Source organism: Apteryx rowi, unplaced genomic scaffold, assembly GCF_003343035.1.
Source record: "Apteryx rowi isolate R43461 unplaced genomic scaffold, aptRow1 scaffold_237, whole genome shotgun sequence".
Classification (NCBI taxonomy): domain Eukaryota; kingdom Metazoa; phylum Chordata; class Aves; order Apterygiformes; family Apterygidae; genus Apteryx; species Apteryx rowi.
In genome coordinates this window covers 258,517-271,578 of record NW_020448719.1, presented here as the reverse complement: position 1 = coordinate 271,578, position 13,062 = coordinate 258,517, and the positions used below count along the sequence as shown (strand labels likewise).

The 13,062-nt window shown below is 41.1% G+C and overlaps 1 protein-coding gene across 1 annotated transcript in view; it reads right to left on the bottom strand.

Annotated features, from left to right (window-relative positions):
* Window positions 1-2,129: 2,129 nt before the first annotated feature.
* The window catches only part of PLXNC1 (plexin C1), a 71,228-nt gene continuing 60,295 nt past the window's right edge, over window positions 2,130-13,062 (bottom strand). The window contains exons 25-31 of the mRNA XM_026066065.1: window positions 12,208-12,239; window positions 12,015-12,122; window positions 10,072-10,235; window positions 9,307-9,454; window positions 7,305-7,445; window positions 7,133-7,207; window positions 2,130-5,512 (exon numbers count right to left, since the gene is read on the bottom strand). Of these exons, the coding sequence (XP_025921850.1) occupies window positions 5,408-5,512; window positions 7,133-7,207; window positions 7,305-7,445; window positions 9,307-9,454; window positions 10,072-10,235; window positions 12,015-12,122; window positions 12,208-12,239 (773 nt within the window). The 3' untranslated portion in view covers window positions 2,130-5,407. The remainder of the gene's footprint in view (window positions 5,513-7,132; window positions 7,208-7,304; window positions 7,446-9,306; window positions 9,455-10,071; window positions 10,236-12,014; window positions 12,123-12,207; window positions 12,240-13,062) is intronic.

The window sequence follows — 13,062 nt, the reverse complement described above, 5'->3', positions numbered from 1 at the left end:
TAAGATGAGGAAAAGTTTCTTCACTGTGAGGGTGACAGAGCACTGGAAGAGGTTGCCCAGAGAGGTTGTGGAGTCTCCTTCTCTGGAGATATTCAAAACCTGCCTGGACGCGATCCTGTGCAACGTGCTCTAGGTGACCCTGCTTGAGGAGGGGGGTTGGACTAGATGATCTCCAGAGGTCCCTTCCAACCTCAACCATTCTGTGATTCTGTGTAAAACAAAAGCATTCTAAGAGTAACTCCATTTTGAAGCTCTTTTTATATAAATGATATAAAATCATCTGGAAGTCAAAACATGGAATAATCTTGTTGCACAAAACTTAAGAATGTCTCTCAAGGTTTGGGTTTTGCCGATATTTAAAACATAAAGTCAACTTCTTTGAAAAAATCTTTTACAGCATCTTTGATAATATCCTCTTACCCCTTTAATGTAGAAGTTACTGTATCAATATGGAGTTTTGCTGGGTTGCCTTATCACATTTGGATTTTTATTTTTGAAGTTCCCATGCACATAGACGGGATGAAGTGTAATGGAAAAAGTGATGAAAAATCTTGATTTTCTATTCTTGACAATGTGCCTCTTGTATTTTTACAAATATTTTATAACAGGAAGAAGCAATAATCAGGTTCTTAAAATAATGTAGTAGAGATGAAGTATAACAAATTGCCTTCACATTAGGTAAATGTAAGTTTGTATTTGTTGTTGGTACTGTAATGTGTCTGTTTACTTAACTACAATGAAATCTATTTATTCAAAATTTAATATATATATTTTAAAATCTCCTTTGTATTTTTTTCTTCATTTTCAGTTTAGTAACAGAAATGTGTAAAGGATCAGTTTATTTTTTATGACTGGATAGTGAAAACTTTCCTGGAAGTGCAGGAATGTTTTTTTTTGTTTTTTTTTTAATCTCTTGTTTTTGAAGATACTGCGGTGAAGATATATTACAGTGAGATTTGTAGGGGGATTTCTTTTAATAGTTTATTCAATATTGTTGTAATAGTGTAGAAATAGACAACTGAGTAGCTAAATTACATGCGGTGACATTGTCATTAATATTGATTCAACTTTGCTCTCCAGCTTCTGCATTTTTGATTTTCCATACAGTAGGTAAGTATAAACATTGTTGTATTGTATTTTCTTGGGGAATTTTTTAGACTGTTTTCTGACGAAAATAGTATATTAAGCCTGTAATTATTAGAAGTAATGGAAGCTATTTCTAGAGATTTCTGGAGAATTAATCTAGAAAATGTAACTATCTGCATCTGAGCTAGCTTTGCCAAATGTACTGCTCATTAATGTTTAAGTATACCAGTACATGGTGAAAGATGCATAATGGTTGCCAACAACCTCTTATTTCTGTCCACAACACTGGTTATGTGCTGTTCAGCAAGACTTTTATCTGATGTCAGAGAAGGGGAAAATTTATACTACCTGGGGCTTTCTTTGGAACCTGCTTCTTGTAGGGTAGAAAAGGGTAATAGCGGGAGGAAGAACAATGTCTGTTACAGGTTTGTGGGTTCTCTTTCCCAGTAGGTCTCAGGCTATTCTGCTAGAAGGGTTAAATTCCTGTCCCTGCAGGATCCCCTCCTGAAAGAACAGTTGTCAGGCTATCCTCTTTTTTAACACTTTGAGCTTCTAAAACGTGTCATCAGGCTGAACTGCCTGTCTTAAATCAGCCTCTGGGCACCTGAGCTTTAGAGCACCGAAGCTGCAGCGCTGCCCCCGAAGGCTGGGTGGAGATGTACTGCCTCTCTGCCCGGCCCCCTGGTAGCCCCCAGGGGCTGGAGGGCGCAGGGAAGCCCCCCTCCACCACCGCCCACCCGGGCCCCTGCAGCGAGTTAGCTGCTCAGTTTCAGGCCAGCAGCCCTCCACCCCCGATGTCACCTGATGCTGAGTGGTACCTTCCTTTTCTGTACTTCCCAGCTTCCGCTTCAGGAAGTGGTTTGTAAAATGTGGTCTTTACCCATGCGGCTGTGCCTTAGGGACTTTGCAGAGCGAGAGGCAGGGTAGTGCTTAACTGACTGGCAGGGTCTTGTACGCTGTTCCTTGCATGACCTCAGCATGGCTGTAAGCTGTGCTTTCTTTCAAGGTACTTAGTCATTTTTAAATACACGAGCTAATCAAAATAACCTTCAAATGCATTTTATTCTAAATAAACCCATACAAACACGAACATGTATTTCTCATTTGCACTTTTTTAACCATTCATTTTAAACAACAGATAACTTCTGTACAACAGGAATTACTTTACACATTAGTAGGATTTGACTTTACACTAGATGACTGCAAAATAATGCTTTGTAAGCTAGTGTTAGAAAATATACTGTTTGCAATAGCAGTTTGCCTGTAAACATGTGAAAATAAGTTAGAGAGGTTTGTTTTCACTTCAGAAAATATTAGAATTATTGGGTTGCCATAATACAGCTTTAGTCAGATTGTTCTTTTTTTCTCTCCAGGTAACAAGGTAACAGCGGACTGCAAATAGTGAATGTGTATGCCAGTGTTTGTTTGTGCTGACCAAAACCTACCAGAAGAACTACAGTCACTTAATTATACTTCACATCACTTTGTGAGATCCACTTTACGGGCTGCAAAGTCCCAGCATGACTTTAAATGACTTACGAACAGAGTGAAACTGTTTAGGACGCTTGAAAAAAGGCAATAAATCCTATACCAGGCTGTAGGCTAAAGCCACACTACCTGCTTTAACACATACTTACATCTCTAGAAACCATTAAAGCTATTGTAGCAAACAAGCAGTAGTACAAATACAAATGGGACTGGTTTTAGTTTTTCTTGTCATATAAACACATATAGTGAGGTTCATAGGATCTGACCCACTCAAACAGATTATATCTTACAACTTTTTCAAGCAGATTTTTTTTTTTTCTGCCTGTACAGAAGGTTACTGTTGAACAAAACTATCACATTTCCTTCAATTACACTGCCAGTACACACCTGAAATGGAACTGAATTTCTGAGACATCTGACTAACCAGAAAGAGTAAACTACTTATGCCTGTCTTTTAATAATAATTACTGTGCTTTTTTTTTTTCTTTCTGCTGTTTTAAAAGGTTAGGTTAAGGATGTTAAGATGAAAGCCCTTTGTTTAAGTACAGGTATTCTAAGCTTAAGTTCTACTCAAGCCATGGTCCACTCCTTTGCAACAGAGGGCAAGATAGGTTAGTTTTTCTTAAAATTGAACTTACCCCAATATATTGTGCCATAACAGGAAAGAAGGGAACTGCTGAAAGTACTGCAACACTGTAGTGCAGTTTCCTGAACAAAACCATACATTCCATCAAGTATAAAGTGTAAACTTAGTATCAAGTGTAAGACTTGAATTAAAAACAAAGCCATCACAGTATGGATGGGTGGCTCCCCTCTCTGATATGCCAGAGGTACAAGGTGTGCAATCACAGGGTAAGGAGGGGGCAGACCAGTAGGCAACGCGCAGGCAGCTGTGCTCCAGCCGGCGATGGTTAGCGTTCCCCGGCCTCGGCCAGCTGCGCTCCGGGCGATCGGGCCAGGCCAACTTCTAGTAGCATTTGCAACAAAGCAAACCAGGCAGCTTTAGCACTGTTGTACTGCAGGGTCTGGGCTCCTCCTAAGCAGCGGTGCAAGGTAACGAAGTCTCTGAGCGCCGTGCTGCCTGGGAGCCGTGCCTGGGCAGCTCTGTCTCAGCACAGCCCTAGCACGTGCTTTCTATACTAAAATTTAGGCCACCTGCACAGCTCACAGCCCGAGGCTCCCTGTGGCTGTCAAGGCAATGGATGACTCACCACCGCATGTGGGCCACAGCCACTCCACGCGCCTCCAAGCAGTGGTGCACTTGAGAAATGTGTGGAAATGTAACAATGTCTCTTTTTCAATGGCTTTTGTAGCTGAGCAGCTTACCAGTGAAGCCTCATCGCAAATCACAAGGCAGGTTATAGCCTTACCAAGCGCCTCTGCGCCATCACAGCAAGTGAAACAGAGGATGTGGCCACCAGACATTTCAGCTCTGTAGTGCTGGGGGCCAGGACTATACCTGTGCTCTGCTGGTGCCAGAGCCATGGCTCTTCCTCCATGGCTCTTTGCGCTGCAGCCACTGCCCCAGCCCATTTTAACCAGCATGGCCATGCATCCTTCTTTCAGTTGGGCTAACCTTAGCCACCAATGAAAATGTAATGGCACTCCTCCTCCCCTCCACCCCCCCCCCCAAAAAAAAAGACCCTCAAAAGACACCCCAGCAGGACTAAGGCAGACAGTTGGCCAAAACAAAATTCTAAGAAAATCTAGCTAGCCTGTATATATCAAACATAGTCTCTCATACAGAACAGTAAAAATACCAGGGATTATATCAGACCTCTTGTTCTTATAGCTTATCAAACCAACCTTCTTATGAAGCTTTGGTTTGGCCTACTTGGGGGAAGAAAGAAAAAAAGAAAAAAAAGTGCTGGCTTTAGGTCTGTGAGACCCTTATATATGGATGGCAAGCCTTGCCAGGACTGTCAGCACTGACGCATGGGCCTGTGTATCATGCACCTGAGTACAGGGTTGTGCACCAAAGTGCAGCCATGGCCAGCTGGCTCATCAAACCTCAAAGGTGTTCTCATGCAGTGCAGCTGCACAGAGGTTTCAGGTATGAAGCTGCTCACAAGTGTTTCACAGCTTATTTAAGGATGGAAAGGTAGAAATGTAAACACAGACTGATGCCTGTCCAGCTTCTTTCTCCAGAAGCCTTACCCCTTGCTTAGTGGCTGGCTTTGCATTGCACATGCAATTCCTAAACTAAGAAAGAGAAATCCTGCCATGTGGCATTTGCACTTCAAACCTCAGACTCACTTTTTTTTGTAAAACAAACTTGTCCTAAGTGTCCCTTTGGTGCTGTTTTTTTTGTTTTGTTTTCTTCAAACAAACAGAAACCAGTGTACATGTGTCTGGAAAGGCAGGAAACTGCAGCTGACCCATATTCTGAAGCTGGAACTCATCCTCACAGATTGCCAAGGCTGCTGAAAGGATGTGGCAAAACACCAGCTTTCTTAAAAACAGAGGTAAGCAACTTACAAGTTCACACGGGCAACTCTGAACTTGCAGTATGTTTTGCATGTCTTCTATAGGTTTGTTTTTAAGTAAGCGGAAAGCTTACTTAGAAGTTTTTTTAACCCAAAGATGCATGTGTTCAAGGACTTAAAAAGGCCGGCTACACCAATGCTAGACTCACTTTCACTTTTATATGCCCACGTTTGAATATCTAACCCTGCCCATAATTCATTCTCAACCTTAGATATTACTTGGAATGGTCAGAGTGGAAAAAAAGTGTCCAAATATTTCAAACCCTGTACATATAATCATTCATGTTTTGGGAGCAGTAGCACTTATTTAAAATCCCCCACAGTAATGTTGTGAGTCAGTGCTCTGCTCAAATCCATTTGCATTTTTTCTTTTCGTCAAATAAGGCTTTTACTTGCTGGAGCTGCTTCTGGACTTCTTCAAACCCCCGTTCTCGCTCAAGTTTGCTGATGATCTGTTAACAATTAGGAAGAAAGAATAATTTTTTTAGTGCTTATTTTATTTGCTACTTGTTTCTTTTTCTGCATTCAAACAAATACTGTCAGAAAAATCCACCTGAATGCATGCCTGTATGTAAATATTTTTTTTCTGACTTTAACATTTTATTTTTGTCGTTTTCCTTACAAGTGATTATGATTACAGGATTTGCAACACTTCTACAAAATAAAGAATGACAAAGCCGAGTTAAAAAACAAAACAAACCCACATATATTAATTTATTAAAGTGTGAGGCAAGGCCAGTGCTCCAGTTTTACCCTAGATCAGTTTTGCAGTTGATCTCTTCTCCCCTGCCACCCTCTAAATTGAGGGTGCAGTGAGCTGCCTCTCTTCCTCTAACTGACCCAGTTGGCACCAGCTCAGGTGATAGGAAGGAGCACTGCTGTTTGCTGAAAACCCTTTGCTGGCAACTCTACAAAGCAGAGGCAAGGTGTCTTTCTAAGAACAGGGAAAGTTTAGCTACTGCTGTTTTCAAACAAGCAAAAAAAGGCCATTAAGATTAGAAAGTATTCTAAAGTCTCCTGTTTCAACAATTTAACCAGCTTAATAAACTGTAGTGACTTTCCAAGCGTCAGTCTAACCTCTTCTAAGAGGCGAAGGTCATGATTTGAGGCAGAATCCAGGAAATCTGAGCTGTCAGAGATGACAGTGGCGAGCTAGCTAGCAGGTGACTGACAGCTGGCTGCTCAGGGCAGTGCTGCTGCGGTGCTATTGGGGAAGGAGGAGAGAAAGGTCTGGTTGCTGGGAGACCCAGGCAACCTGCTGAAAGCGGTAGCTGGGCCTTCAGGCAGCACACGGCAGCTGGCTCGCATCTGTGTCCCTGTGCAGGCACAGCTAGCTCTCTGTTAAGGGTGCCAGGCAACAAGCAGTGGAGAATCCTATCATGCAAAGCAGAGGGCAGGGATTTTCTTACAAATGAGCTTAGAGATAGCCTGTGACTAAGTGCTTTTGGGTGAGAAAAGGTTTCTTTTGTTAGCCATAGTAGGGACTGGAAACTGCAGCTTCTTTTCTTTAAGAGAGAAAGACCATTGGAGCAGAGGATAAGAGGGCAGCGACAGGCAAGGAGCGGATACCTCTTGCTGTAAGGCTGAGTGTGCTACGCTGAGGTGTTTGTACTGACTTGTTAAAGTGAAATCCCCAGTGCTACAGAAGTCAGATCCTCTGATTTCTGCATCTCCAGGAAATGGAACGCATGCCCAGGAGTTGCGACAGGCATTAACACACGCTCTGCAGGAAGCCTAGAGCATATAGGATCTTTCTCAAAACTGCTGGGAGTATTTTATTTTATTTGTCTCTGTGACAGCAGTGTCAAGAGTAATGATGCATTACAAACCTTTGGCCTGTGACCCCTCCAAGAGGTGGGGTTTCCAACCACACCTGGGGGCTACGCTGCTCTGGCCCTACGCAGCTCAGTGGGAAGAGTGGCCTTGGCTGCATCCCTGACAGGCTCTCTGAAGTGAACACCCAGTAAGTCATGAGCCAGGCCAGACCTGGTTTAGTTCATCAAGCCTGACTTCCAGGCGTGAAACGGCTAGTTAACATTACAGGGGCAAATAGGAATAGCAGATGTGCTTACCTCATCATAATATTTCCCTATGTATCTGTAGATTTCAATCAAGGCCACTTCCTCATTAAATTCATTTTCATGTTTCTAAAACAGAAGAGAGTTCTGGTCAGATAGTTCTTCTTTTTTTTTTAAAAAAAAAAGTAACAGGAAAGAAAATGAAGTTCTCACTTCTCAACAATACCTTCGATTCCTGAGTTAAAAATTCTTCAACTTCTGAAGTGGTCAATGGAGGCAGATCCCTGATGGCTTTATAGTATGCTTTCACCTCTTTCTTGTAGAGTGGAATGTCCTTCGCATAGAGAAGTTTATTTGTTGGTGCTTCCTTAAAAGAAAATATTTGAAGTCTTGTCAATTTTAACAGCGCAGATTTCCTGAGGTTCCACCTCCACATAGTTAATTGTATCTAATTGTGTCTGTTCTCTGTGTGATTCATTTCTCTCTGCAGTGGTTACATGCAAGGAATCAAGGTTATGAAATAAAGATGAAGAACAGACAAAGGACTGGTAACAGTGCATTCTGTTTCATGACAATTGCCATATAATTATTTCTATTGGCATCAGCAGCATTAAATATTTGTCCCTCAGACATATTTTTCTTTCTTGCTTCCTCCCCTCCATCCTCACAGGACCTGATTGATTGTGAAAGCTGAACCAAGGGGCTTGAGGCTGATATTTTGTTTACATACAGGATACAGCAGTGCTGTGGAAAGTTCCTCTCGGGTAACGTGCCAGACCATCTTGCTAGATCCTGTGCTGGTAGAGGTTCCCCTACTGGGGCAAAAATGCTTTGGTCCCTGTTCCTTCTGCTCAGGAGTTCATGAAGGTGGAGAGCTGACTGCCAGGCACGCACAGCCAAAGGGAATTTTCCCCTCTGGACATCAGCAACCCAGATCAGCACTGACCTTCCAGGCAGCTCTAGGCTCATCCAAGGAAATGCTGACGTTTGCGGTAGGACCTAAAGCCCCACCTGGAAACCATGTTTTCAGAGTGTAAAAGAGGGGGCTGGCCATTTCCTGTAACAGCTCTAGTTTAACTTACAGGGAATAAAATGACACACCCGTGCAATATCTTGTCACTACTGTTCCAGTCTGTGCTGAAATGATTTTAAATATGCTTGTTTTCTAAGTGGTTAAAGGATATTTTAAGAGAAAAGCTAGAAATCATGAAAATAAATACATCTTACTAAAAGGCCACAAGACCTTAACTGCATTGCAAACATTCATCAGGTTTCAGCATCCCTCTTTTCAAAAGACTAATGGAGCTGTTGTATCAACAGTACTTTACTGTTAAGTGTAGCAATTGCAGAATCCTAACAGACCATTTTCAGTTTTCCATCAAATAAGTAATGTGATTAGTTTTAATTCATGACACTTCACTCCTAAAATAAGATAAATAAGCACATTACATTTAATGGATGAGCAGCTGGTTCAGATCACATAGGAAATTAATCCATTTTTATGTAATACTTTTTCAGGCTAAAAAATCTCTAGTGTGTATGTGTTGTGTGGTTTCTTTTTTTTTGTTTTGTTTTGTTTTGTTTTTTAGTTGTATGAGCCTGAACATAATGCTTCCTGTTTTGATCCAAAGAAAAGGAAAATATTCTCAGGAAAAAATGAAGTATTTCTAATCCCCAGAGTTCTGGACACGGTACTAAAGAGCTTCTGAATGTAAGATTTATGGACTTTTTTCTCCAGTAAGTAATTCTGGATATAAAAAGAGAGCAGCTAATACATTGTGAAAACTGTTTCAAACTTCAGAGCTCCTTGAAGTTTCCTTATAACATGTGTTTTCTGTACATCAGCGTGTGGCAGAAAAATTTGGACTATTTATCAAATAATGTTAATACTTTTAGGACCTTTAGTTAAAAGTTGTTAAAAAATTAATATCTTACAGTTTCCACCTTCTTCCCCACATTCTATAAATACAATGTGTAGAAATTAATTGCACAAGATAAGCAGCAGCAGCAAACTATAAATATGACATTCTGGTAGCTGTATCTGTCTAGACCAGGAATTCCTCAGTCTTGTGAGTTAAAGTATGAAGGAATGGAAAACTGGCGTAATGAAGCCAGTGACAGTTTCACCTCTAACTTCAGGAGATCCAAGGTTTCATCCCCTAAATCATTATAAAATTAAGACAGCCATACGTTGAGAAACTAGCAAAAGACATGAAGGGCAGCATTACCTTCCCCAGTGTCTGTTCTGCTAGAGAAAAGGCATCCATGAAAGCTTGTGCGATTACAGACAAACAGCCATCTATATGTGAAGTCTTCTTAATATCAAAGACAAATTGAGGATTCTTCAGTATATTCACCCAGAAGCGAAGAGGAAGACTAGTCAGAGAAAGGACAAGCATCTTAAATTTAACCACTTAGGTCTCACAACTGCTATTAAAATGGTAGTTTAATTGCACTGCATTCATGAAAAGAAGCACAACTCTCTGCTGCTTATTCATGTAAAAAAGCGATCAGCAAAACAAATACCATGGAGCAAACACCTCAGCCAGGTCAGCTCTCCAGCTTCAAATTGCAGTAAATAATGCTCTCAACCTGCACGTACTTCTTTCTGAGTGTGAAGTCAGCATGCAGACTCAAAAGTCCTGTAAGCTACAGTGGTTTGTATCTGTATCTCATCTATGTATTAAAATTATTGGGACCCACAAAGCCAAACCACAGAAGTTAAGGGGCAAACTTCAGTTTGTTTCTGCTTGATGCTTTATGTTTTCAATGAGCTGTAATATTGTGATGGTCTTTGCTTTAGCATGATCACACTTTGTCACAGCAGACTTTGGAACAGCTTATACAACAGTATGCAGCAGTTAATGCTGTCAGCATCTTCACTCAAACATGCCAAAATCATGTTCTTCTGATCATGTGATTTGTTCTGCCTTTGCAACGACACTCTCGGAAAGTGCACGCGCTCATGTGCATATGAGCGTGCATGGGCATACCTGTTGGTTTTCCAGATATGGACCACATCAGGGTCTGTAATTTTTTTGCTCTCAGCCTGGGCATCCAGAAAGTCAAAAAAGTACTTGATGGCAACAGGTGCTTTATTGTTAGGTAAACTCCAAATGCTTCTGAAGAGCTTTTCAACAACTGAATGAATTGCAACCTGAAAAGTAAGAAAATGAGCAGTGCTATTAATACACATGAAAAGAACAAGATTTCTCGTCTCAGTGAGCTGAACGTGCCCCAGGGAACCATACTCAGAAGGGCATAGGTTATTAACAAATAAGACAGTCAAAAAAACCGAAACTACAAAATACACCATAATGAGATGTTTTCACATCTCATTAACTATTGTTTGGCTGACAGAATTGTGGTAAACTTCACGATAAATCATAGGTGGAAGGAATCATTTGTAAGGTTTCCTGAACAAAGGAAACAAACATCGGCTTTTTAGATACTGTTTGTGTCTTTTCTAAAGGCATTTGGAACTTCATTACTGGAAGTAAGAGTATGGTGAGAAAAAGGAGTTTAACCAGGTTTCTAGAGGGCTGGTCTTCATCATGCCATCTGAGATATATGCTGAGCTGCTCTTCTCATCAGCACTTCACTGATCTAACTCTAAGATAATGGAGATAATGGAAGATCTAACTCTAAGATAATGGCACTGGGTGACGTACAAAGATGTCGATATTAGAGAGAGGAACTGAAAACTGGATACTTCTGATCCAAAGCAAAGCTACTTAGCAAGGGCTTGATTGCTGCTGTACCCACTGACATTTTCACAAAATAAGTAGAGGCAAACAAAGCAAAACACTATTTGTTTTGTGCTTTTTTTCTTTACATGTGTTCTGAAGCCCAATTCATCCAACCTTCCTCCTAACAAGAAGGATTTAAGTGTATCCCAGTCCCTGATGGGTTACTGGCCTGTTCATTTCATGTACCAGACTCTGAACTCTGAGGCTCTATATGTGTGTATAAGAGAGAAAGACATGGTTAAATGCAATTTGCTTTAGTGCACGGCACATCACAGACAGAATTTTACAGTGAAGGATCTCACAGCACTGTTGTTCAGCGTGCTATCTTACTTTGAAGAAAGAGGTGATTAATTTAAAGGCATTTAAAGACTCTTTCTCAAGAGGCTGCTCTTTTCTTTTGTACTTCAGTACCGTAAGATATTACTAGTTTGCCCCAGCAATTCCTAAGGGACTATGCTATTTTCTATGCCTCTTGAGAAATGAGCAGTCTTGTCTCTCACTTTGGGTAGAGTCCCAAATTACTTTAGATGCTATCAACAATGTAATTAATTAATGATTGATAGATTTTTAAATGCAAGAGGGCCATAATGAGCATCCCTTCAGGCCTCTTGTATCACATAGCTCTGTGTTGGGCACTAATTAATATTTTAAGTAATATGCCACTGCAAAGAGTTTTATATCCTCTTTGAATAAGTCAGAAACAAGATGGTATTACTGGAAGTAGTGAGCAGGGCTTATTCCTAAGGAATGTGTATTGTATAAATTAGATAATTATATTATAAATCCTATGGACCTTGTTTTTCAAACTCATCTAGTGACTTTGGACACTCAGCCTGAGACCCTAAAAGATTATTTCATTTCAGTCAGATGGTGGGCAGTCTTTTCTGAAACACAAGCCTTGGCAGATGCCTCTAGGCTGGGCAACTAGAGAGTGAGGAAATTGTTGACTGTAGGCTATCTCTCCAGAAAGGACAGTTCTCGCTTTGTTGAACTCAATAGCAAAACTCACTTCCCATAGCCCTCAATAACTACATTTTTTTAGGCAAAAAAGAAAATGTTGTGAATGGGGAGACAGAGAGTATGCATAATGAAGGCTGCATAATTTCTGCTTTAATTTTTATTTCTACTGCGCCAAATAAGCCAAATCTAACACCAGCCCTCTCCCAAAACAAGTCCTTAGCATTTACCTTGGTTGACAGAAGCTTTGTCAAATACATTTCTTTCACTTTGAATTTTTGCTTTCCTTTGTGACCTGCTCCTTTCACATCTTTGTTTGCTTCAGAGTCTGGTAAAATCTGTTATGAAGAGATTGGAGATGTTAAACAAATATGAACAATTATTATTAAATCTACCACTTAATAGTATATTTACTGAACTCACCAAATGACAGTGTTTGTCAGAGTAGTCCACATCTAAATAACAGAAAGCAGAAAGCAAACAGGCATTAATGAAATGCAGAGTTACAAGCTTGTGAATTTAGGCCTCTGGTGGGCTCTGGACTGTGCACCAGGGTACATGTCAGGATGCAGAGCAAACAGGCTTGGTGTCACACTTTCCTGCCAGCAGTGTGGGGGAAGCCTTGGAGAAAAGGACAGGTCCTGGCTCGTGTCCCCCGTGCCTGTCTCTAACTACAACCACTAAGCTAGACTGTTGTCATCTGCAGCTGGGGTAAGCCACTAGCAAATCAGAGCTCCTCTGAAAAGAAGATGCTAAACAGAGGAGGATTTGACTGTATTGGTTTAGCCACTGTTACGAATACTCAACACAGGTGGGCTGAGGTCAGTCTCTCAAATGGCTGAGAATGGACAACCCAGCTCTCGCCAAGGGGCAGAGCAATGCCATCTATCCCTGTGACTTGCATCTCGGCCTGGGAGTCACCTCTCCTAGCTTTAGCTGTCTGCTTTGATGGCAAGGTGAATCACACCCTAGGAGTGTCTGTTTCTCCCCAGGGGCTAGAGAAAGTCTAGCCAGAGCCATCTACATCCCAGATATACGGGTAAGTGAGATGACCTGACCCCTTGTATGCACCCTTTAACTCCTGATGTGCTGTTGAGACAGCAGAGTCAAACTTTCAGAAACACAGTAAAGAGAGCAATGAAAATTCTGAAATTGTGTTTTTTGCATTATGCCTGTCACTGTACAGTGGTGCTGTCATGTCTGTGATGCATATCACAGAGTACTGGAGCAGGATATGTTTTATATGTTGGTCTCATCAGCCAGTGTTTTGCGGCATTT